This window comes from Paramisgurnus dabryanus, chromosome 2 (assembly GCF_030506205.2).
Source record: "Paramisgurnus dabryanus chromosome 2, PD_genome_1.1, whole genome shotgun sequence".
Taxonomy (NCBI): domain Eukaryota; kingdom Metazoa; phylum Chordata; class Actinopteri; order Cypriniformes; family Cobitidae; genus Paramisgurnus; species Paramisgurnus dabryanus.
This window is the reverse complement of record NC_133338.1, coordinates 5708885-5735675: the sequence shown is the minus strand read 5'-3', so window position 1 is coordinate 5735675 and position 26791 is coordinate 5708885. Positions and strand designations below refer to the sequence as shown.

At 35.1% G+C, this 26791-nt stretch overlaps 2 protein-coding genes across 3 annotated transcripts in view; one reads left to right on the top strand and one right to left on the bottom strand.

Annotated features, from left to right (window-relative positions):
* Window positions 1-2801, top strand: gjd6 (gap junction protein delta 6). Its single transcript, XM_065249341.2, has one exon. The coding sequence runs from the start codon at window positions 449-451 to the stop codon at window positions 1613-1615; it is 1167 nt and encodes a 388-aa protein (XP_065105413.2). The 5' UTR covers window positions 1-448; the 3' UTR covers window positions 1616-2801.
* Window positions 2802-2941: 140 nt separating this feature from the next.
* sh3gl3a (SH3-domain GRB2-like 3a) overlaps window positions 2942-26791 on the bottom strand; it is a 76552-nt gene continuing 52702 nt past the window's right edge. The window contains exons 2-11 of one of the 2 annotated variants that reach the window (XM_065294255.2): window positions 18311-18379; window positions 18149-18221; window positions 17731-17874; window positions 14193-14326; window positions 8580-8738; window positions 8380-8483; window positions 8038-8162; window positions 7743-7775; window positions 7431-7505; window positions 2942-7032 (exon numbers count right to left, since the gene is read on the bottom strand). In XM_065294255.2, the coding sequence (XP_065150327.1) occupies window positions 6827-7032; window positions 7431-7505; window positions 7743-7775; window positions 8038-8162; window positions 8380-8483; window positions 8580-8738; window positions 14193-14326; window positions 17731-17874; window positions 18149-18221; window positions 18311-18379 (1122 nt within the window). In that variant the 3' untranslated portion in view covers window positions 2942-6826. The remainder of the gene's footprint in view (window positions 7033-7430; window positions 7506-7742; window positions 7776-8037; window positions 8163-8379; window positions 8484-8579; window positions 8739-14192; window positions 14327-17730; window positions 17875-18148; window positions 18222-18310; window positions 18380-26791) is intronic. The other variant, XM_065294256.2, reaches the window with a different exon arrangement.

Here is a 26791-nt window from a genome sequence, read left to right as displayed (position 1 = left end):
TTTGCTGTTGCATAAAACAAATCAGACATTTTAATAATGTAAGCAAACAAACAAACAAAGATAAAGAAAGAAACTTATACTTATTTGCAAAAGTTGCATTCAAAATCCAGCTGGCGCGATCTGGTTGACACATGCATAAAACAGCTTCAAAAATGAGTGACAAAGTGTGCAACAACAGGCAGGTTACAAGCACATGAAAGTATTCACAATCTAAGGCATATTTTTAAAAGTGTTGCCTTCAGAATCACTTTGGCGGTAATCTGAAAAGTATGTAATCTGCCGTCACTATCAGAAGCTCTCCAGAGTAGGAAGAGTGCCGTCTCTCCAGCGGATTGTAAATGGACTCTAAAGACAAGCGAGAGCACCATGTGACCGCTGTCAAGTGGCCGGCAGCGGTTCCGAGCGGACACCTTATCTCTGAAGGAGAAAAGGATGGCTGGGAGCAGTGATGGCACCTTCGCTCTCTGGCCAGAGCTGTAACATGAAAACGTCTGTCCTCGCTGGCAACAGAGCTAAAGCGGATCTATTTCAGGTGCTGTACTTCGGGAGGCTGGTGCGCAGAGACATGACAGAATGGACGTTGCTCAAGAGGCTGCTGGACGCCGTGCACCAGCACTCCACCATGATCGGACGCCTGTGGCTCACCGTCATGGTCATTTTCCGTCTGCTCATCGTGGCCGTGGCGACAGAGGACGTTTACACGGACGAGCAAGAGATGTTCGTCTGCAACACCCTTACACCGGGATGTCCCAACGTCTGCTACGACGCTTTCGCCCCCATCTCGCAGCCTCGATTCTGGGTCTTCCAAATCATCACCGTTTCTACACCTTCGCTTTGCTTCATCATCTACACGTGGCACAATCTGTCCAAGCAGTCGGACGGCGAGCCGGCGAGGGAGACGTACGACCGCAATTGCGACTCGGACAGTTGCTCCATAAAGGCGCACAGGCACCTGGGCCACAGTCTTGCTGACGTTCTCGAGGGCATCGCAAACCAGAGCGCCCAAAAAAGTTCTGTCGTTCTGAGGGAAACCCACGCTCCCGCCAGAGGCTCCTTGGGGGTTCTGTCCAAGTACTACGTCTTCCACGTATGCTTTCGCGCTATTTTAGAGGTCGGCTTCGTCGTAGCTCAGTGGCTCCTCTTCGGTTTCTACGTCCCCGCTCACTTCGTGTGTACGGCTTCTCCTTGCATGCAAAGGGTCGACTGTTACGTTTCACGCCCCACTGAGAAAACCATCTTCCTCATCTTTATGTTTTGCGTAGGGGTCTTCTGCATCTTCCTCAACTTTTTAGAGCTCAATCATCTGGGCTGGAAGATGATCAAGAAATCCATGCGCATCAAAAACAGTGCCTGGAAAGGAGGATATGGTGCCATCAACCAAGATACTCAATCCATAGCTTCTCTAACCTTCAGAGATGCGACCAGCACTGCGTCTCTACCAACTTTAGATCTAGTGGTCGACCACCAGCCAGACTGGACCTGCGCTGGGAATTGCTCGGCGAACAAAGAAAAGGATTCTGGGCGATCGAATGCCCATCGAGGAACGCAGTCGGTTAAGGGCAAATTGAGCAAAGGAAGAGGGACAAAGCAAAGGAGCGCTGAGGTTTGGATATAAAAGCAATCCTTATTTTGGACTTACGGACAATTTGACAAGTCTTATACTGGTGACAGAATACTAGTTGTGTTGGTCGTAATTGATTTGTTTATTAAAGACTGCTGCTTTTTATTAAATGTCATTTCTACATTCAAGTTTAAAAAATGTACAGCCACAACGCTTAATATTACCACATCGTTTATTCATAATATACATTGTGTAATAATATATTCATTTACAACACCTATAAACCACTTTTTGTATAAATTACGCCAGAGAGCAAAAAAGAACAAATATTCACAGCCTTACATCCTCTTACTCCATGATGTAGTGATAGACGTTAGAGAAGAAGCATTGTGTGAATTTGGCATGAACACTGTTGAATCGGTTTAGGGGTTAGTAATAGTGTTTGAAAGTGAACAGTCAGCTATTCTGCATCTAACATCTGTGATTCACAAACTAAAGTCTACAATGGCGGTATTAGGTCTTTATCATTTCATATTTTCATAATCATAACTCGAAAACTGTGCTGAGCAATTTTTAAGCAATAAAGGTGCTTCACGATGCCATAGAATAACCTTTTTGTTTCATGAAAGGTTGTTTAGAGTACATAAAGGTCAGATAGAAACGGTACTTTGACTGAATGGTTTTCCAAAAATGGTTCTTCTATGGCATCGCTCTGAAGAACCTTTTAAGCACCTTTATTTTGTATGCTGCCACTGAAGTCGGAGGAAAACCGCAGGAATGAAATCATTGAATGTAACAAGTGTATCATATAAATTCACTTTTGACCTTTCATTTAAAGCTGCTTTGTGTCATTTATTCTATTACTCTTTTCCCAGTTTGATTACTTATTAGTAAACCATTTGTACATTGTAAAAATGTCCTTGTTGCACTAAATTTAAGTTGAATCAACTTGAATTTACAATTTATTTCAACTTTATTGACTACATTATAAAATGACTATGTGCCTTAGTAGATTTAATGAAATAAAATGAGTAAAAAATTTTAATTCTTGTTTTTAACCAAAATTTTTGTAATGATTGACTAAATTCAACTTAATTGTATCATGTATAATCCACTTAAAATTGTAAGAAAAAAAGTTAGCTTTATACTTTTATGTTGAAACTACATGAATGATTTTTGTAGACATAACTAACTGTGACTGCATTTGGAATTTTTTTAAATTTTAAAAAAAATTGTTCATTTATTTTTAAGATTTAGAAGAGTTTTTGTTTTTTCTTTGTAATTACCATTGTTCAGAGAAGTTGTGCTTATGTTTAGACTGTGACACAATGAAAATCACTTAAAATTACTTAATTTCCATATGTGTTAAAATTATTCTAAAAAAAATTAGTGCAAAAACTTATAAAATAAGTGAGGAGTTGCTTTAAATTATAAATATAAAGTTGAATTAGCTTGTGTTATTTCAACTTAATTTTTAAATTTATAGCAACTATTTACTAGAAAATTAATTGCAAATTCAAGTTAATTAAACCTAAGGATGTTTTGAACAGTGTAGATACTTTCAACACATTACTGTAAGTTTGAGAGACCGGACATCTCAAATTCTGCTCAAAAAAATAAATAAAGTGAGTTTGAGGTAGGACTATAATGGCAGGTAGAAGGAGCATTTAGGAAAACTATTCGAAAACAATAATTGTTAGAAAATGTCCCTATCACACTACTTTTTGCAATATATACTACACTCTAAAAATGATTTGTTGACTTTACTTAAAAAATGTTGTTGCGTTAGAAAAATTAGCTAAGTATTTTCCATACTGTTACGTATCCTCTTGTACACATATGCAACAACATACATTAAAACATCCTTACGTACTTGAGGATACATAACAAAAACGTATTTTAACACAAACGATTTCCTCAATTTTTTAAGTAAAGTCAACTAATCATTTCTAGAGTGTATGTATACTGTACACAGTATGCAAATTTTCCTGTATGCATAGAATGACACATGTTAGCTGAAAGCTGTATACCTTAATGCAACACACCTGATATTAAGTGTGTTCGAGTTCATGCGCCGCTTTGCAGACCGATCGGCGAAGTTTGCCGCTTGCAGTCGAGGGATGAGTTGTCACAGTCACACACTGAAAATTCAATTTTTTAAGGTAAGTGCTGGCAAACAATTTATCTAAGCTACATTTAAACAATTGGCAAAAATCAAAAAAAAAATTTGTTTAAATGTAGCTTAAATAAATTTATTGCAACTACTTACCGTAAAACAATTTTGTAAATTGAATTAATAATTTTTTAATGCATGACGTCGGCACCAGCTCAAGTCGGACAAAATTTCTAACCGGCATGCACTGCTTCAAGTCAGCGTGTGATCGGTCTGCGCAGCATCGTATGAAGTCAAACACACAATTTTCTTGTGCATTGTGAGAAAGTCATGTGACTAAAAAGTGAGAAGTTGGATCAACTTCAAAAAATCTTTAATTGGTAACAGTTTGGTCATTTTTTCCAACTTAAAATTTTCACCTAAAGTGAATTTTGACCAATTGAAGTTTATTCAACTTTTTACAGTGTACTAACGTTTGCAATACTTACTATACGGCATTATTACGTGACTACATTAGAAAAGTAGGCTTTTTTGAATTTCAGTGCTACAGAAAACGCGCACTGTGGCTTTACATACAATTGGTGTCAAAATGGCTCTTCTTCCCTTTTTGCTCTCTGACCGCTTCGTTTGGCCAGAATAATACCAGAAAAATAAAACAGAGAGAAGGCAAAAAGGGAATGATATAACATTTTTTAAGATTTTTAATGGCCAACGCAGTTATCCGGCCAATACAAACACAAAAGTTCCCTCTCATGCATGAGAAACATACTGCTCATAGTAACAAAAATAATGTTTGATATTGTCGAAAAATGTTCTGGCAGACGAAAACGATTTGTCAGTTTAAACATAATTGGTCCAGATATAAAGCTTCGAAAGCTGTCTTATGCCATCGATAAGCACAATGGTTCGACCGAGGACAGACTTAACATCTGCAAAATTTTAAATATCATTCTTTGTACGACAAGGCAAGCACAAAGGTTTCCTTACATACAGTACGAAGTTATGAATCATCTCTCTCTCTCTATATATATATATACTTAGCATAAAGTCCATTCCATAAAATCAGACAGATTTTTGTATTCGTATTTCTCAACACGACAGAAAAAGATACAGTAGAAAGTGCAATGTTCGAAAACGAAAACATGAAGCAAAAATAAAATGTGCACATCCATGGGTGTGTATTCGAAAGCGTTAGTGCAATACAGCCACCAATAAAAAAAGCACTTGAAGGCGTGAGAGGGCGAACACTTGCGATACTTACTATGATACCCAAGATCACAATAAGTCATATGTAAACAAAGACAGAGAGAGGGAGGACATTCATACGACTAGCAGTCAAGATAGTCACAGTTTATAGAAAAAGTGTGTTTCAAAAAACACGTAAGACCACAGCAGGCATGTAAACCCCATATTACACCGAAATGAAGTACGGAGGGACGTACATTATACACCCCATTGGATGCATCACATTTTGAAAAGAACAAAGTGAATGTTGTGTTGAAGCTAAAACATTGAAAATGTACATTGACATTACACTGCAAAAAATCTGCTTCATCATTTTCCAGTTATAATATTATAACAGCCTAAAAATTATATAGGTGACCCTCACTGTAAAAAAATATTGGTTTAGCAAGTCAATTCTACCTACTATTTGAAGTTTTGACATTTGATAAGTTGACATAACTTATAAAAACAAGTTGAAATTCTTTAAAGCAACACTATGTAGTTTCGATGTAAAAATGACTTACAGCTCCCCCATGTGGTTGAAAAGCGCAACAGTGCCTGGTATCAGACACTCTTTTGCAGGCAGGGGGAGGGGCGGGGCTGTGTTTCCTACCCTCCACCGCCACTTTCAGAGTGTGCTTGTAGCAGCTAGGAGGCTGCTCGGGTTGCAGCAACAGTAAAATTTGTCCAGTTAAAAGTTGTTCTATCACTGAATCAATTTTGAAGACATTAATTAAAGGTAAAAAAAACTACATAGTGTTGCTTTAACTTAATTTGTTAAATATATGTAGATTTTATATTTTTTTACAGTGCTGGACCACAAAACCAGTCATAAGGGTAATTGAGTTTTGTTGCAAAACGAGATAACTCAGTTTTTAACATTTTTGTCAAAACTTGTTTATTATTATGTTATCATGTTATTATTTTGTTTTATGGTCCTACTTAGCTGTATTTTTTAACTTTTGAAGGTTTAAATCAAAACAAACCAACTGCAGTTGAATTGATATTAATTGGAATGCACGCCCAAAAAATTAGATTTCTGAAAAATAAAATAAAAAACTCTTCATTTATAGATACATCTTTTTGAAAATCTGGAATCTGAGGTTGCAAAAAATTGAAATATTAAGAAATGAATTTTAGGAAATATCTTCATTATAAAGTTTTGAATATGGACATTTTTATTACAAAATTGCATTGACCTTTATTAACGTGTGGATTACTTCTGTGAATAAGAAATTCACTTTTTTGTGTTTAAAAATCAGTGGCACCATTTACTATCATTATAAAGCTAATAACAGCCAGGACATTTTTTAATATAACTTTGATTTTGTCTGTCTAAAAGATGAGGGTGAGTAAATCATGGGGTAATTTTCATTTTTCAATGAACTACCCCTTTAATATCCTAATGATTTTTGGCATAAAAATCTTTTTTTTTACCATTGCTACAAATATACCCGTGCTGCTCATGACTGGTTTTGTGGTCCGATCACAAGATGTACTATGTGATATTTTACTTATTATTTATCGTTATATATTATTTAGTTATATTTAAATAATTCGGTTTTGGTTTTCAAGAATTTTCCCATTTGGTATTTTTGTTTGAAATATAAAAAATATAAATGTAAAAAACTTTAGCTCAAGATATATTCAGTGAACATATCTAACTTTAACCTTAGACATTTTTTAACTGGAAAATGAGGCAAAATACAAACTAACATAGAAATTTTTGCAGTGTAAACATCAAGATTTTGCACCATGAGGCTTGTAGAACAAAATGTAAAAAATAAATACTGAAAGTAAATGGTTTTAAAATTGTCTGTGGTGACACGCAAGGCTTTCATCGGTGAGAATGCAGCAGGGGATGTTGGGTGATACAGAGGATACTCGATACAGTCTGGTTTGGCGTGTGGTGGTCGGTTCTTCTCGGCTCATTGAGGGAGAGGCACTAAAACCTCTACGTAGTTTATGGGAAAAAAGCCCGATTCGCCGTTAATCATGCCTTCATACCAATTCTCATCGATCTGATTGGTGAGGATGATGATGTCACCTTCTTTAAAGCCCAGCTCCCCTTCGTTCTCTGGCTCAAAGTCGTAAAGAGACCGACAACAGGGCTGATCCAAATGTGTCTCTATTTCTGAAATGAGAAAATACAATGAATTATTATTTGTAATTTCTACATCTACATCAAGAGTAATTGTGCTTTTAAAGTGTGTGTGAGACGAAAACTTCATGTATGAGCATGTATGAGAAAAAAATATTAATGATAATAATTTATTAATAATTAATGTATGATGTCAGTGCACAATTTGAGTGTTTGTTAGTTCTTTCTCAATAAAAATGCCTCTTCAAAAATTATTTATATATTTTTTATATTTTTTATAATTATTTTATAAATTGATGAAATATAAATTTAATAAATATAAATAAAACTATCTTGATTTATTCTTATATTTAAGACATAATATATTCAGTATAAAAACTCAGTGTGCAGACTTAATGTGCGGATTCAGGCGACATGTGGACAATACTTACCTGTGCTACAGGTATTACCATTGGGGCTTTCAGGCCATGTTTGACTCAATGGTGATTTGTTGGTGAAATAATCAGCTGATCGCAAAAAACATGAGATCGGACATGAGAGACAGATACAGCTACACATGATTCACACACACTCAGATGATAACAAAAATGTTATGTAATGTAATGTGATTTCTGTATGAATCAGATTCTATCATTATTTCACATTACGTTTAACTTCCAGAGATCCAAAAGCATATGATGCATCAAACAGCTAAAATAGTAAAAGTCCCAAAAAAATGTCCATAATAAAATATCAACACCTACTTTTTCCATTTACAGTGTGGTTGACTTGAATATCTGCAAAGAATATTAAGGAGTTATGTAAGAAAACCTGGTGGTGGGACATGAAGATGTAAAACATGAACCTCGTTTGTAAATCAAGACAAAATAATGCATGGATGAAAACTACAGAAATAAACAACAAAATGGATTGCAGTAGATCAGTGTTGAGGAAAATGGTCAAGGGCTCGTTTCTTATTGGCCATGATCTAAATTTTGCAATATTCATAAACAATATATCAGTGTACATAAACCTTTCTCTTCATGTCAACACTGATACCTGTGGTCTTGACTGATGAGGTGTAAGAAAGTTCATTGTGCTGATTGATCTCGGCCATCTCCAGACTGGACACAATCGACTTTGGCTTGAACTCTTTTTTGGGCCGACTGCTTGCTGTAACTATCCTGTAAGACCAAGTATGTGTGTTCATTTATATATCAGTGAAGAACCCTTAGTTTTATAACACTCACAAAATGTTGACTACCGGTAATTCATTTTAATGAAGATTAATGTATATTCACTCTGCCAATTTCATTGACTTTTAATAAACAGCATTTTCAGTTGTGCATTACAATACTTATTTTGTTTTCACTTGTGTGTGTTCAGTTTGTATAATGGTACCTGCTCTGTAGTTTACTGTTTAGGTCCACCAGGATCTCCAAGGACTGTTGATGGTAATCCAGTGCAGCCTCAATCAGAGCTGATAACTGACTCACTTGCTCCACCTAGAGGTGAATGAAAGACATGGCATTGTAAGAGGATCTAGTATGTTTAGGAACACCAGAATGATATTCAAACATGTTTAAGTTTGCACTTCTTACGTCATTCTCCAAAAAGTTAAACATGCTCCTCTCCGCAAGATCTTTGGACTCTTCAAATTTCTCCACAGCCTGTCTGATGTCCTCATCGGGAATCTTGCCCTGACGCTTCTTCTTATAGTCGAAATCTAACCGTCGACCCTCCAGTTTCTTCAGATGATGCTAACAAAAATGTATGCATATATAACACTTACATTTTGATATGTTGCGACATATATTTTGTCATTGTAACTTTAAACAAAAATTGTTAAAGGAATAGTCTACCCTTTTGCCATATTAAACTATGTTATTACCTCAACTTAGACGAATTAATGCATATCTATCTTTTTTCAATGCGTGCACTGTACAGCGCGTCGTGAATGTGTTAGCATTTAGCCTAGCCCCATTAATTCCTATGGTACCAAACAGGGAAGCCACCAAACACTTTTTTTTTTTGGTACAGGAATGAATGGGGCTAGGCTAAATGCTAACATATTCACAACGCGCTGTGCATTGAAAAAAGATAGGTATGTATTAATTCGTCTAAGTTGAGGTAATAACATAGTTTAATATGGCAAAAGGGTAGACTATTCCTTTAAATGATTGAAGCTACATTCATACACCGATTTGTGTTACACTGGCTAATAAAACAACAGAAAGATTAAATGGTATCTGAAGGGTCATGTGATATTATGACAGCTACATATTACAAGTAGGGCTGCAACTAACGATCATTTTCATAATCGATTAATCGAGCGATTATTTTTCAGATTAATCGACTAATCGGATAAAAACATCCAATATTTACTCAATTAGATTTTTTACTTCTTAAAGCTTAATAAGGCACTAAATTAAGGTACTATTCACAAGTGTAGAAGTGTACTTTTTAAAGTGCAAAAGCCACACACTAGTACAGAGTTTTACTAATATAATCTTTTTGATTTTGATATTTTACGCCTTAAATAAACAAATTTGTGCAGCTTTTAAATAGTTTAACACATTTAAATGTCATAATATAAATAAACAAAAATGAATTAAGTCTTTAGGGATGTGCTATTGAGGAAATTTTGCCACAGATAAATAAACTAATTTTAATCTTCAACTTGATGAGAATTAACATTATTGGTTATTAGCTAAATAAATGAGCCATTATGATATGAAAGTGATGAAAAAAATGGATTTCCCTCTTACTTTAAAACAGATGCTTAGTTTGTGGTTCTATTTATATGTGGTTCATTACTATTTTAATGAAAACCCAACAACAAATAAACAAATATAAACTCACTTATATTAAAGGACTAAATGTATCCTTTATTAAAAAGTGTTCATTGGCGCTTTTGCTTCCATCATTGTCCTGTCAGGGTTAGAGCCCGACCGATATGCATTTTTTTTGGGCTGATGCCGATACAGATATTAGTGGATAAAAAAATTATCCCGCTTGCGTTTTAAACAACTCACAAGTGGAAAAAAGAGACGGCACGTTTTCTTAAAAAATGCGATGGAATATGCAGGATATTTATGCAATTTTATGCGATGAAATTGTGGGAACTTGCAAAAACTGTTTTCAGCTTTTGCAGCTTTTCAATGAAGTTCACGTGACATAGTTACCTCACTTCATAATGTTCCCATGGCAACAGTGGACATGGCTGCGCTTAATGCAAAATTTTTCAACTTTCTGCTAAGATATATGTGATTTTTGCTATGAAAATGCAGAGATTATGAAATCACATAAGCCCGCATTTTTTGCACACGGAAACCAGCAAATTTATATGAAGGTATATTTGGTGCAAAACAACTCCACACCTGTGACAGTGGAATTTGTATTTGTAGAGATTATCCACACATGTGTATCAGTAAACTTGAAGTCGCAGAGGACGTGATGCAAACTTGTAGATTTTTTATCTTTCCCTCAAATACAACACAACAGTTACACATTCACAAATCCTTCAATGCAGCTGCACAAATCCCATTTTACAAATCACAGATTAAGAAACTCACAAGTTCACATTTTTTGCTACAATTGATGCAGTAAATATGGTGCATAACCTACTTGAACGCCTGCATCAAATAATGTGAAGTCACACACAAATTTTGTACATTTGCAAAATCAGTTTGTGCATCTGTGCGATGAGACTTGCATGTGTGTACAATTTATTTTTCACAAATATTTTTTTATTTTTTTATATTTTCTAGCCCAAACACAAGTACATAAATACAACTGCTTGAATCTGCTGCTACGAGTTTCAAATACTCTTTTTCTTGTGCTTTCTCTTCTGCACCAAATATCTCGAGATAAATGGTGCGAAAGTGATTTGTATACCTGTAGGCTTTGGCGAGCACTGTTCAGCACTGCCCACCAGGTGGCGCCCCAGACACTCACTGAAGCAGAGTTTATTAATTACCACCAATGTTTCAGCAAGGTAAATCGCCTTTTTCAAGGTATTATTTTCACCAAGTGGAGAACAATATAAATGGGAGTGCTAATTATACACACATGAAGGTAATTACATACAATATTCCAATGATTCATTAGTAAATTAGTAAACAATATAAGTTTCATAAATTTCAAACCATCAATATAAGTAGATTAAAAAATACAAGCAGCAAATACACACATAGGCCTACATTTAAATAAGATACCAAATGATGTAAGTCCCATTCATTTTTAATATCATAAAACAAATTATTTTATTTTTCAGACTAATTTTTAATTCAAACAGGAAGTGGGGCCATGGAAAGAACGTTTGTGATTTCTTTTGCAAAATAACCTTTTTTTTTGAAGAAAAATATGTGTATTTAAATCATGCTTTTTCTTCTAATATACTAATTTGGATGATTATTTCGGTCTTTTTGAATCGGGTTACTGAACAACTAAATTCTTTTTATTATTATATAAACAGTTGTTCTGATTTCTTAACATTTACTTTGGATGCTAACCCAAATCAAATCAGCTTTTTAGACTTGTGGATAGCTCGTAATTGTTTATATAGGGATCCGATTAAAAAACCTACAGCTCGTAATACACTATTGAGAGTGGATTCTTATTGTCGTGAGCAGGGCCATACGCAGGATTTTATAAATACCGAGGTCCATATGTATTTTTCTAGGGCATGCACCCCAGGAAAAAAATTCTTATTTCTCTGCTCTACATATATGACTTCTAACACATCAGAAAAAAAACAATCAAATAAATATAGATTTCAAACCATGTCAGTATGCGCAAGACTTGTGTTGTTTATTAGTAAGACATTGAAATAATTATGTTACCATCCTGGGCACTGTCAGTTAAGTAAACATAGGCTAACTGAATATATCAGTTTAGTGAATTAACCAAAGGCTATCAAGAATTTGTTTATTAAATTCATTCACAATATGCACACACTTATTATACACTTAATATGCTGAAATACAACATCAATATTGCAGTGGCAGAACTAGAATTTTATAAATGGGGTGGCCAAGGCTACTTTAGGGGGTCCATATCCCATGAAAGAAAAGGATATGTAATTATTATAATACTTCACATTACCCCATATTAGATCAATATTCTTCTTGCCCTGAATTCATTACATGCATTATACTAACTGTAAGATACAAACATAATGCAAGGCTGAACTTGCATAATAAACCAATAATAAACCAACTTACTTCAAAGAGCAGAGCTCAACATTAAGGATTGTTGGCAAAAAAAGATATTTATTTAAAATTAAATATGGATTAATCTTTTTTTACGAAGTTACAGTCAGGACCAATGAGTGATTTTCTCTTCTTTTGTAATTTAAGTAACTGTTTTTCAGACTTTAAGACAGAATGTAATAAAATGTTTACATTCGGAAGACATATTAAGACATAATCAGTAGTTTACTATGATACTCACTAAAACAGTCCGGACCTCAATGGTGGGTACGGCCAAGGTCAAGAGTCCTGTCTGTGTCTGCCCTATTTCCCTCTTATTCCTTTGTTGCCCCGCCCCCTTTTTTGTTGACATGGACATTAATTCATACTCCACCCACTGCCCATCTGTTTCCATAGCACTGCATTTTGTTGAACTTAATCATCCTATTACTTCATTATTGTGTATAGGAATTGAGAGGGAATTTCCATCTAGAAGGTGAGGTGAGTTTGACCAATTTTTACTTAGACAGAAGGCCTTTTAGGTATATTAAATGTGAACATTGGCACACATGGTTTAAAAGTAGATTTTGATTTGGGTTGTTTTTATAGGTATTATGATATTAAAAATGAATGGGACTTACATCATTTGGTATCTTATTTAAAGTTAAAATGTGTGTATTTGCTGCTTGTATTTTATTATCTACTTATATTGATGGTTTGAAATTTAGGAAACTTATATTTTGTTTACTAATGAATCATTGGAGTATTGTATGTAATTACCTTCATGTGTGTATAATTAGCACTCCCATTTATATTGTTCTCCACTTGGTGAAAGTAATACCTTGATAAAGGCGATTTACTTTGCTGAAACATTGGTGGTAATTAATAAACTCTGCTTCAGTGAGTGTCTGGGGCGCCACCTGGTGGGCAGTGCTGAACAGTGCTCGCCAAAGCCTACAGGTATACAAATCACTTTCGCACCATTTATCTCGAGATATTTGGTGCAGAAGAGAGAGCACATGAAAAAGAGTATTTGAAACTCGTAGCAGCAGATTCAAGCAGTTGTATTTATGTACTTGTGTTTGGGCTAGAAATATAAAAAAAATAAAAAAATATTTGTGAAAAATAAATTGTACACACATGCAAGTCTCATCGCACAGATGCACAAACTGATTTTGCAAATGTACAAAATTTGTGTGTGACTTCACATTATTTGATGCAGGCGTTCAAGTAGGTTATGCACCATATTTACTGCATCAATTGTAGCAAAAAATGTGAACTTGTGAGTTTCTTAGTCTGTGATTTGTAAAATGGGATTTGTGCAGCTGCACTGAAGGATTTGTGAATGTGTAACTGTTGTGTTGTATTTGAGGGAAAGATAAAAAATCTACAAGTTTGCATCACGTCCTCTGCGACTTCAAGTTTACTGATACACATGTGTGGATAATCTCTACAAATACAAATTCCACTGTCACAGGTGTGCAGTTGTTTTGCACCAAATATACCTTCATAAATTTATGCTGCGAAAGTGCGGCGTATTTGAAAAAATGCGGCCCCCGCAAATATGCAGACTTTGGCTGATTATTTGTTGAAAACTAATTTTATTATCGATTTTATCGATTAGTTGTTGCAGTCCTAATAATGAGCATTGTAATTTGACAAAATAAGTTTTTTGTCATACATATATATCACAAATACTTCATTGTAGATGTTTTGGCTATTAAAAACATGTACTTAAATGTCCTTGAATATTGCCTTTCATGTCACAGTTCAGGACCATTGACAGTGAAGGGTTGGGGACTGAGTACGCCCTTGTGGCCCCATCAGCCAATCAGTGTTAGCATGACATCACTGCCTAAGAGCAATTAATCGTGTGGCATATATAACTCAACTGAATGGCTCACTAAAACCTTGACACAGACCCGTGAGTAATCATTGCAAATCTTAAACATGGTCCAGGGGTTCTTGGACCTTTAATAATTCTTTATGTTCACAACAACACAATGTTAATAAGTGTCTTACCACAATCTCTCTGAGATCTTTGTCTTGAAGAGTCTGCAGTGGGTCAATAAAGTTCTGTTTCACATTGATATCGAGGGCGTCTTTAATATCGGCCATCTGCTTCATGGCTTCGCCGATGTCCACCAGCGCACATCCTGAGAAAATAGTACACACAATAGCACCATGTTATGTGGCTTTGAGCATAACAGCAGACAGTCACTGACAGAACTGAAATTCATAAAACCTTAAAAAAAAAAAAAAAGGATGCAAGTTTTGCTAAAATTGCAAGTTGTAGGTCAAATAGTAAACAGGATACAGTTTTTTTTAGCTCAATTAAAGATTTAACTTAATAAATATAAATGTAAAAATATATATTAATGTAATAAATATTTGTCAAAACACAATATTTGTCATCTCATGTGTTGCTTTTTGTATTCTATGAAGCTCGATAGCCAAAAACTACTGATAACTTTTAAAACCTTCAAAATCTTCACATTTTGCCAAACTCAATGTTTTGTAATGCTCGAAATGTATGAGTGCACAGGGCAAAAACTAACGCGGGGTTAGTTGTAACACGGACTGTTTACATTGTTGCACAAGGTTGAGCGTTTAGTTTTTTCTGTATTTTTATCGCGCTGCCAAAAGACGATCTCCCGCAAATGATTGTAAATGTATAATGTTTTTCCAGATAGTTATTGATTAACGAGTGTTTTGGTGGCATGTAAGTAAATTTTTTCTTCATACGTTTTTTTCGGTTTCTAAGTTGGGTATGTAAGATACCAAATCCAATGCTATGTCATATTAATCAGTGTCATGTTGACTAAAACATAGCATCGTTTTGAAATATGTCTGCAGCTCTTAGCAGCTTTTTTGGTGGGCTTGAAAATATTTTGAACCAGCGGTGTTAATTGTAACACTGTGTTACAACAAACCCCTCAGCACTTACGATGTGAAAACAGCTAACGTTAGCGTAATTCTTGCTGTTGTTTTAAATAGGCTACACACAAATGATTGCTGGCTGCCAACAAAATAAATGTGCCTGTCTTATCAAAATTGTGCGTCAAATGTATATTTGTTCATATCTTTAATATTGATTGAATAAGGTCACGTCAAAGATTGAAATCATAATGAAATGAATGGCTAAAATCCATAGGTGTCATTTACACGGGGGACGCTGGGGACATGTCCCCATCACTTTTTGAAATGGCTGATTTTGTCCCCACCACTTTTTGAAAGCATTTGGTTAAAATTTTCTGAAAAATCAAGCAATACATGTGCAACTTACATTGCAAAAATGACTTTCTTACTTAGTATTTTTGTCATGTTTTCAGTAGAAATATAAAAAAATTCTTAAATTAACTCTTTCACCGCCAGCATTTTTAAAAAAAGTTGCCAGCCAGCGCCAGCGTTTTTCATGATTTTCACCAAAGTTTAATGCCTTCCAGAAAATGTTCTTCTTTAAATATATAAACATACAATATACCAAATGAAAGAACAGACCCTCTGCTTTCAAACAAAAAAAAACGTTTCATCCTACCTTTAGTGGTTCTTTTGCAATCAGCTTTTGAATATGGGTAGGTTTTTGCAAAAACACCATATTTTGAGCAAAAAGCAGAGATAATTCCATTTTTATGACGGAGTTTTCATAGAGATCATATTCAGAGCGATCTTTAAAACAGACACGGACATGCAGCAGCTTGCCATAGGGCAATACTTCCGGTTTTAAAAAGTTGCGGAAGGGCGCCACCTGGTGGATAATAGCGGTATTGCGGAAAGACGGAAAATCTCGCCATTGGCGGGGAAGCGTTTTCTCTTAATTGACGAGATATCTCGTCAATGGCGGGGAAAGAGTTAAGATGCTTTTTCTTGATGAGCAAAATGACCTAAGAAAATAAGTCTAGTTTTTAGACAAAAAATATACAATTTAAGTGAATTTGTGATTAAAACATACAAAAAATCTGCCAATGGGGTGAGAAAAAAATCTAAAAATAAGATTTCTTTTTTCTTAAACACTTAATTTAAGCAAAATTTTCTCATCCCATTGGCAGATATTTTTGCTTGTTTTAAGCACAAATTCACTTAAATTGTATAGTTTTTGTCTAAAAACTAGACTTTTTTTCTTATGTCATTTTTCCCATCAAGAAAATACATCTTGATTTAAGAATATTTAGATTTTTCTACTGAAAACAAGACGAAATTACTAAGTAAGAAGTCAGATTTGCAGTAAAAATATCAAAAAATTCTTAAATTAAGAAGCTTTTTCTTGATGAGCAAAAATGTAGTTTTTAGACCCAAAATATCAAATTTAAGTGATTTTGTGCAAAAAACAAGCAAAAAAATCTGCCAATGGCGTAAGCAATTTTTTCTTGAATTTAGTGTTTAAGAAAAATGTTCAAGATTTTTTTGCTTACCCCATTGGCAGATTTTTTTGCTTGTTTTATGCACAAAATCACATTTGGTATTTTTGGTCTAAAAACTAGACATATTTTCTTAGGTAATTTTGCTCATCAAGAAAAAGCTTCTTAATTTAAGAATTTTTAGATATTTTTACTGAAAACAAGACAAAAATACTAAGAACATTTTTTCTTGAAAATGATTTTTTGCAGTGTACGACTGGTTTTGTGGTCCAGGGTCAAATATGTTGCGTTGTGTGCTTATGGTGTGTTTTCTTTTACATATGTAATGAATTTTTGATGCATCGTTATTCAATATTTTTCCTGTCCTGCTGTAATGTTTTTTCATCTGATCTTTTGTCCCCACCACTTTTCAACACAAACTGACACCCTGCTAAAATCAGACTTTGATGCTCATTATCTCAGAATTTGGTTTTTGAAACTGTAGTATGGTTATTACAGACTGGGTCACATATAAAAAATGTTTTGTCATAATTGTGCTGCTTTCTATCACATATTTAGACATTTGTATCCATTTATAATTGAACTATTGTTAGAAAAGGGCTGGATGAATAAACACAGTGTGGATACTTGTCTATTAAAGACAGATATATAAACAATATCCACTATAGACAAAATAATATTGAAATATTTGTCTGCAAACTAACCCCCTGCCTGTTACAATTAAACCCACCAATGGGGTAAGTTGTAACGTTTGCACTTCTGTCACGTTTGGTGTAATTGTCCAAGAATGGTAAGTACTAGAAACAAACTTCAAATGTTCATTTGTAGCAGAGATGTGTGTGTTGCTTGTGTAAAATATAATTAATCAAACTCAAATATTTTTTGAATGATTGAGCCAAAACCAAAAAGCGTTAGGTTGTGCCCCGCTCTCCCCTACTGTATGTGCCATCTTACTACATAATGTCATGTTACACAGCTCAGAAACACCTTGTTGAACTAATAAAAAAACACCACAAGGTGTCAGAGTTGTGTTCAGAAGGACGGACACATTACAGGAAACACATTTCACAATCCCCGGAGTGAGTGAGGGAGAGAGAGCGAGAGAGGTTGTGAGAAAGTGGGAGCATTCCTCTGCATTGCTGCAGGATTTCCGTTACGGTCCGCCTGCGGCTCATGCCTGTGCATGTGTGAGCTGCGTTTACCGAAAGACGACTCCTCTCCGAGCTCTCGTCCGTATCGCAGCATGCAGTCTCCTAACAGGCCTTCGGTTTGAGGATAACCTGTCGTTTTCACCTGCCCTCTCATTTTAGACACGGTGTTGAGCATTCCCAGCTTCGCTCTCGACGCTGTGTGGAAACATACGTGACAAACACGCTGTCATGAGCGAATCATAAATCACAACACTGCAATCTGAAAATGATTCATTGATTGTGTAATGAGAATCTCAAAGGATCGGGATTCTTTTAAATTATGATTCAGCTCATCCCATACAAACACACAATATTAGTTTTTAACTCTTTCCACGCCAGCATTTGATTTTGTTGTCAGCCAGTGCCACCAATTTTTATGGCATTTATATTATTATTCACAACCCTACTGTTGTAGTTTAAAACTACATACCTGGGTTTGGTTGGAGGTATTCAGTGGTTTTAGTTATAAGGTCAAAGACAGACTTGTTTGTGACATCTATTTTCTGTAAAGGTGAAAAAGCAAGTTAGATGGAGAAGGTGGATGTGCCAGTCACATAAATCAAGTTACATGAAGGTTTAATGCTAGACCTACCCGCTCCATTTCCATAAAGTCTTCATCGAGTTTGGTCCCCTCAGCGCCGCTTATCTTCTCGCTCAGTAACTGCATGAGAAAACAGAGAAATTAGATCTGGGAGAGGAAGTGGTGACATTAAGCAGGATGTGAATATTTCTCTGTGCACACAATATGGTGTGTGGCAGTGATAATCAATAAACCGGCCTCTATTTTAAAATGGATCAGATTTACCTTAATCTGAACTAGCAATTACAATATGCTGGAATAAAGTGGCTTATATAATTAGTCCTTCAGGATTGCTTATTGTGCCTCAACCTTTTGAGAACCGCAATTGTTCAGATTGCTAATGCATAACATCTTCCTAAGATTTTGTTCTTCTTATAAACATCAACCTGTGTTGGGTTAAATGGTTAAATTCATCATTTATTAGGCCTGCTACAACTAAAACAAATAAAATCCATAATGAAATTGTTGTCAATGACCAGTTTGTTTAAAAGTAAGGTAGCGTTGCCAGGTCCTTTCGGTAGAGATCTGAAGCGATGGAAGGATTTGATTCATTAGTTGTTGGTATTTAGGGTGTGAATAATCATAATATTCAAAATATTCAAATTATATTAGTAAAACTCTGTGGTAGTGTGTGTCTTTTGCATTTTTAAAAGTACACTTTTACATATGAATACCCTAATTTAGTGCTTTATAGCTATAATAATTGAAAAATCTAATTTAGTAAATATTTATGTTTTATCCGATTAGTTGATTAATCGAAAATCATAATAATCACACAATTAATCAATTATGAAAATAATCATTAATTGCAACCCTATTATTTATTCACCCTTATGTCATTTCAAACTCTTTTGTGCTGTTTTTTTTTTCTTCAATTTATCTGTATGAAGTGAGACAATTATTTCGTAACGCATTTTACTCTCTTTTTATATGACATCATAAAAATGTAATGCATAAAAAATTTAAAATGAACACATTTAAATAAACGCTGTTTGAAAAATTTTATATGAAATATAGTATTACACACTGAAGGATTTTTCAACTTCCAATAACAAGCCACAGCCCAAAGCTGTCATGGTGTAACATTGTCTGTGAGTAGATTTGCTGAGGCGAAAAGCATCATTATATGAGTTTGTGTGTAAGCTTTAGGCTACTAGCTGGGTTTCTATCCAAAGGTGAAACAAATCTTTTCAAAATTCGCAAAAAAAAAAAAAAATGTGAATTAGGTGTGTTCCCATCAAGTTGTTCGACCGAATGACGGTGGTATTTGTAACCTAGTAACCAACAGTAAATAAAACAAGGCACAGAGACACAACTGCATGTAGTCAAGACTGGGCAAGTTATTAATTTATTAGAAGTGCAGCTTAAATTTGCCAAACTGAATGCTGTGCACATAAGAACAAAATAAGCATTTTTGACACACGCACTGGCAGCAAGGGCATAGCGATGACGTCGAGCCCCATGTATGGTGAAGGCAACGTCAGCAGAAACAGCAAGACCCGTGGGTTTAATGTTCGCTACGTCAGAATTTATTTGGCAAATGCGTTTGTATCTCCTATTATTCACAGTAACTCTTTTTCGCATAAAGAGCAACAATGGACTTTACATTTCCTTTGGTGTGTAAGTGTGTATTAGTACATGTTGACGATATGCAAAAGATACAAACCCCAAAGTAAAGATGACGCGAGTTATTGTTTCCAACGTTAATCTCTTTTCTTGGACTACAACAAACACACGAATTCGAGCCAACAGTTTACTTCCTGGGCCTGTTGATGTGGACAAAACCGACATTTTCATAATTCCTTCCGCTTCTGAAATACAGCCTGTAAGTTAACTGCTGCTAGCATTGCATTGTGAGCGAATCTTTCAAACATGGTAAGGAGCGTCACATTTCCTGCTGAGGTATTCAGGCCAATCACAACGTACAGATTATCTGGCCAATCAGGGACACAGTGCTTTTCAGATCGATGCGTTTTGTACAAAATCAAAGCGTTTGAGGAAGGCAGGATATCTGGAGCTACAAAAATGTGCGGTATGTGGAAAATAACGTATTGTAGTATACCAAATACGCAAAATAACGTTTTTTAGCAATGAAATAGGTGCCCTACAAGTCAAAAATTAATTAATTAATTTTTGCAAATTAAGGGATTTTTCAGCATTTCCAGCCGCATTTTTGATAGATACTTCAAAATATGCATAAAATCAAGGTGATGGAAACATGGCTACTGGCAAACTGAACCGACAGTAAGTGCTAAATACAAACTAGCTAGGTATCCACTTATAATCACTAAGAGGATTAGCATAGCTCACATAGCAGAACAAAAAAGTTAAAAAGTTTTACTAAGTGGGTCAGTGGAAATAGACTGGCAATGTTGTAAAGGTATCAAAGCATTACAAATACATGACAAATCATTTTAAAATAAGTAAGATACAGAGATGTATCTGCACAACAAATCTTTATCTTGAAATCTTGCATCAGTAGAGAAAATACAACAAAATCAAAACTTTTTTCTTGGTTGGGAAGATAAAGGATGAATTTTTTTGCATTAATGCCGATATGTGACCCATTCTGGTCAATTTAAATATTAATGAGATATTGTTATTTTCACATTATCTATCTAGATAAATCACCAGCTTCACATATATCTGATATCTAAGCTCACAAGTTTATCTGTTTCCCAAAAACTATTTACACCATGGCTATATGAAGTGGCCTACATTCATGCTAACACACTTGGTATATACTCTGGGTATTGACCTACTTTTGTCTCACTCCTGGTTCACCGACACCAGCCCTCAATGATGCCATAGATAGTCTGCTGGCATGATTTTTTTTACCACAATGCTGCGTTGCTGTGGTCAAGGTGCAAGAACGTGACCTTGGCAGGATATCCTTCTATTTGAACTTCTTTGTTATTGTTTTATATTTTTCATATGGACCACTTGCAATGTTATGTCAAATATTTTGTGACAAAAAAATTCTAAGAGTTTCCTTTTATACAATTACTGTACATTTATGCATCATAGATAAATGTTATATAAATGTTGAATTGTTGATGTGCAAATGTGTTATTAATCATTTGTGAAGGTTCAGAATAGCCTATTTTGGCAGGTCAATTTCAATAAATTCTTTTGATCTCTAGGGAAAAGTCACAGTAAAGTAATAAATATCAAAGTAAATGAGTTTGTGATGACCCCTTTACATTCGAATTAAAACATTATGGATAACTGTCTAATGACCCTGTGATGTTTGTGAGATTTTCATTTACATCAAGCCAAGTCTCACATACATTTCTCATTTCCTCTTCATGGACAAATGATTAATTTACCAAGGAATGAGCGACACGAAAATAAGGAAGGAAATTGCAACCTAACTCCAGACAGTGACGACAACCACTCTGGCTGTGTTTCTCTTACAAACATCTCATTAAATTCAGGTCAGAGATGCTACAGATAGACAGATGTAAAAACAACCCTAAACTCATACCGCAATGCACAAACACACACACAGTATAATTAATTTTTTATACAGTGTATAAAAAAACTAAAACACAGACAGTTAACCCTTTTGCATTGTTACAATTCACTACCCTTTCATGTTAGTGGCCAAAAATGGCTGTAAAAATGTATCAGATGATTATTTTATTTTTTTTTCAATTTTTTGCATAAATCTGTTAATCAACCTCAGTACTGATCAAAACTACCAAATGTTTACAAAAATTTCATGATTTTAACTCTTTATTTGCCAAGTTCATAAGTGATGTCACTGATTTGAGGGGGGGGGGACACAAAATGACTGATTTTCAATATAAAAAGTGATGGTAAACTGGATTTTTTTTTACCTTTTTCACAGTCTTGGGCATGCCAAAGATTAGTAAAAACATTGGCTTTGATGCATTTTTAGTTTTTGTGCAGCATCAGATTTAATTTATGGTTTGTGGCCATTTTTGCCCCATTGGTGATCAAAAGTAAAAATGACAAATTTGACCTCTTTGCAAAAGGAAAAACCACCAACAAGCAAGAATGCAATTATAATGGAAGTCAATGGGGCAAAAATGGCCACAAACCATAAATGAATCGGCAATCAAAGAGTTAAAATCATGGTTTTTTGTAAACATTTGGTGGTTTTGATCAGTAATGAGGTTGATTAACAGATTTATGCAAACAAATTTGGAAAACAAATTCATCCGATAATTTTTTACAGCAGTTTAATTTAATGGCCATTTTTGGCCACTAACACAACGAAAGGGTAGTAAATTTGCCCACGGTATATTGTTGAGTTTTTGCAAAATTTCAAAGCATTTTCTTAAAATATGTGTAAATATAAGATTTGTCACCAAAAATCATTCCATCTGCTGAAACACAGAGAAAGTTGTGGCCAAATTAAGACTAAAAAATAACAAAAATGGCCCACACAACACATAAGGGTTAAACCACAGACTTGCTATGTAAAAGGTGTCATGTACTGCATTTTTTTTTTTTACAATATTCTCCATTTATAATGTTATCAAGATTTTACATCAAAATTATCATAATTTATAAATATTTTCTATCTTGTTTTTGATTCTCTTTCAAACACTTAGTTGATATCGTGGCTAATCTACTACTACATGCACAAATTGGTGGGCGGGACTAAAGTGTCATTGATGTAGAAGCAAGCGTTCTGCCGAGGCAATCTTTTGTCACATTATGATGTCATACTGAGACAAAATCGGATATGATTTTGGGAGCTTGGTTTCAATTAATGCTGTTTTTGCACTAACAAAAAACTTAAAGGATGTTTTATGACCTCCTTTAGGGGTGTGCCGGTTTCAGAATTGGTGATGACGGTTATGACGTGAGTCAAATGTGACGGTTCATAACATAACCGTCTGTGGGGGGGGGGGGGCGTTTTGCTCGTTTAAATGCTTGTGGATTGACGCGAAAGTGTCATTTTACCATAAAATCATGAATGTGATGCCAAGTGTGTTTTTAACAGTAATGACTTTAAGCAATTTAACAGAAAGCAATGAAATATTTAAAAACACACTGTTGACAGAAGACTGCGCTGTCACTCTCTGCTCAGCATAAATGAATCCTCTCTCATCTATTTTGATAATCTTCAGAGAAACAGATTTAATTGTGTCTATATCTGTCATTACATGGACCAGAATGTGGGTTAAAAAGCATCTTGAAGAGGTTTTGCTCATAAATGCATGTAAAGTAAAGTAATATGAACTTGAAATTTTTATACTGTTACTAAACTGCACAGTATGCGCAGCAAACGCAGCCGACAATGGCCACGCGCGGCAAACGCTCTCCACATACAGTACGCGCTGTTCAGTGCTCACACTTGCGAAGTAAACCGGCGTTTGAATAAACAAGACACTGATTAGCTACTTACTCTACGTTTATTTACAATTAACAGCAAGACAAGCAGTGAATGTGCTTTCAGGAGAGTTAGTAGATTATAGGGATGTAACGGTATCAAAAATTCACGGTACGGTAGTATTTCGGTATGATGCCCACGGTACGGTAATTATTGAAACATTTGCAGGAAGAAGAAAAAAACAAATGAAGACTTGGAAAAACTCCCATAAGTGTTTATTAAACAAGACTGAACATTACAATGTACAAAGTGTAGTGATGTGTTTACAATTTTCATAAAAAGGACAAAAAAATTAAGTTTCATTTTAGTTTGTCGACTTTAAACAACTCCCAATCAGTCAGGTTTTAAGAATTGAGTGACTCCCTCAATTGACCTAGTTTTAATTATTATTAAAATTAATGCTAATGCTTGGTACTCCTATGAAAGCAACGGTTGTGATTGTAGAATTAAGAAAAGATGATGGGTTTTAAGATGGGTCAATTCCTGAAAACAAAAACAACCCAGTAAAAAAAGAAAATTGCTTACTTATTGTAGCTGGACTTAGAGCTGAGGTCAGCTCACTTGATACAGGGGCGCGTTTCCCAATCGGAAGTCTGCAGCCTCTATGGGTCGCATTTGTAGGCTGCATACGTAACGAAGACCGTCTTATTTCAAAATATTAACATTTTTCAAGTTGACTATTATTCTTATTTAATCGTATATTATTGTAACACGCTTATGACTTGCGAATGTAATACTCAGTTAACTTAAATACACCAGGCGTTTAATGACGGATGCAGCCTGCATATGTGACCTAAGGAGGCTGCAACCTTCTAATTGAGAAACGGCATACACACTCTGCTCATTCACGGATTTACTCACTCGTTTTTTGAATGTCCATCACATTTTGTCCTTCCTCGTTTCTTGTCACAGCGAACGCGAACTTTTTCGACACATCAGATTTAAAATCCGTGTTTCTTTTGCTTCCGCCATTGCCGCTCCACTTGTAGAGAGGCGTCAGAGTAGCACGCATGGGATTATGGGAATTGTAGTTCCCGCGTCCCTCCACTCGCTTTACTTGACCGGAAAAAAACTACACGTGTTGCCCGGAAGACCTTACGTTTTACCTATCATGTGACCACGGTGGTACCGGGAAAATCTTCTACCGCAATACCACGAAATTTATAATACCGTTACATCCCTAGTAGATTAGCATGGGAGAATTTGAACTTGAAAAGCGGAGTGTACTGACGTCTTTCCGCGGTTAAAACAACATTCCTTCTTATGGTCATTCATGTTTATTTGATGCTATAAATTAACTAGAAGGAAGAGATGATTTGAAAGGTGAGACTTTGTTTAATATGTTTAATCTCAAAAGTAACCGAAAAGTAACCTGGTCTGTCCTGTATGTCAGCACGTTGTCAGTGTTGCTCCGCTCTGTATTTTTCACTGCGTGAGAATGCGAGGGTGCGTATAACACAGACTGTTAACAATTGTTTTAAATAGTATTTAAAAATTCTGTATGATACATTTTTTTTTTATATTTTAATAACACGGTTTTGCCGGTTATAGAGTTCTAATGACGGTGTTCAACTATAACCGTCTGTCTCACGGTTATATAATGACCGTCACAGCCCTAACCTCCTTTACATCAAAAACTCAAGGAAAAAAACTTTTTCACTACTAACATCCTAAATAATAATCCTTTAAAAAAATTAAATAACAGAATGTCAAATAAGACCAAACTGACTTGCACAATAAATCCATCAACTTAAATTATAAAACAATTATATTTTTACCATTGCAAATCGGGATATAAGTAGCCCATTTTAACAGATTGTTATGCTTTGGATATTTTAAACAAAAATGTATTGACTGTCTCTTTAAAGTGGTGGTGCACATTTTAAATAATTTGTTAAATAACCGAAAAAATGCTGTTAAACTTTTAATCTACCTATTCTCTGTGTGATTTTAAAACTTCATCCTGCATATATTGCACTTGTCATGTACCATTAATCAATTATGATCTTGCTTTGATAATGGGTAAATAATGTAACACAAGGCAGTCAGATTATTGGTCGATGCTGACAATCTTTTGTGGTGATACACAGCCAGCAGATAATGTAAGAGATTATTGAGACACAAGCTTTCTACTAAACATCATTTAGGATGATTCTGAGCATGCCATTAGCGGTAATCAACAGATCAAATAATAATGAGTACCATAATACTCCTGCGTGCCATTCGACACTCAGTTCTGTGGCAACACAGAGAAAATCCACAAAACATTACATACATGCCAAACTGGTGATTGCATACGATCCAGAGTTAATGGCAACAAATTAATATATGTTGTTTTATCACGCATACAAGCCTGCACCATGTTCTTTTGTACATAAAAAAAAAATCGTGAACCCATTTCAGCCAATTAGATGTAAGAAAATCAAACAATGCAAATGTAGCTTAAAAAAATAAGGTATATATTAATTTAAAAATAAAAGCAATACATTGGGGAAAAAACAGCACTATATTAAGACATCACTCCATCATCCCTCTCCATTTCACTGTGCAGTGTAGAAATATTGAGTTAAGCAGCAAATGTCATAACCAAAATGTCATTTTGGAATTTTGCCATTGTTAGAGTGCAATGGTTGCAATCTAATAAACATGGCAGCTGCCCGTAGCAAAAACTTTGTCATTAACTTGTGGTCACAGACATAAAATGGTAAACTTTGGTAAACGCCACACAAAGCTTTAAATCAAACCCAGGGTCTTGGGGTCTATGAATTTATCTCTGTTTTATTCTGTGGTGACCTAAAAGAACAGATAGCAAACAGATAAAACAGCTAATGTTGGTTTCATGCTGTGTTCTTGAAGTAAAGTCATTGTATACAAAGACTGGAAATGAAGACAAGCAGATGTCATATGGCATCATAGTAGGGATGCTCCGATCGTAATCGGCCGATAACGGCATTAAATGACGCGATCGGCACTCGCTAAATTTGCCGATCTCATGAGCCGATCTTTCTGTTTACTTTTGTCATCATAGCGTTCCTGATGCACCTGCAATGAGAGACCATTTTAGACAGTGCAAGCATTTTGTAACCCGTTGCTCATGTGTGATGCGCAGATTTGGATCTCTCTCT

What these genes read in the sequence shown, in the direction of transcription:
- gjd6 (XM_065249341.2), top strand. Translation starts at nt 449, where the DNA reads ATGGCACCTTCGCTCTCTGGCCAGAGCTGTAACATGAAAACGTCTGTC.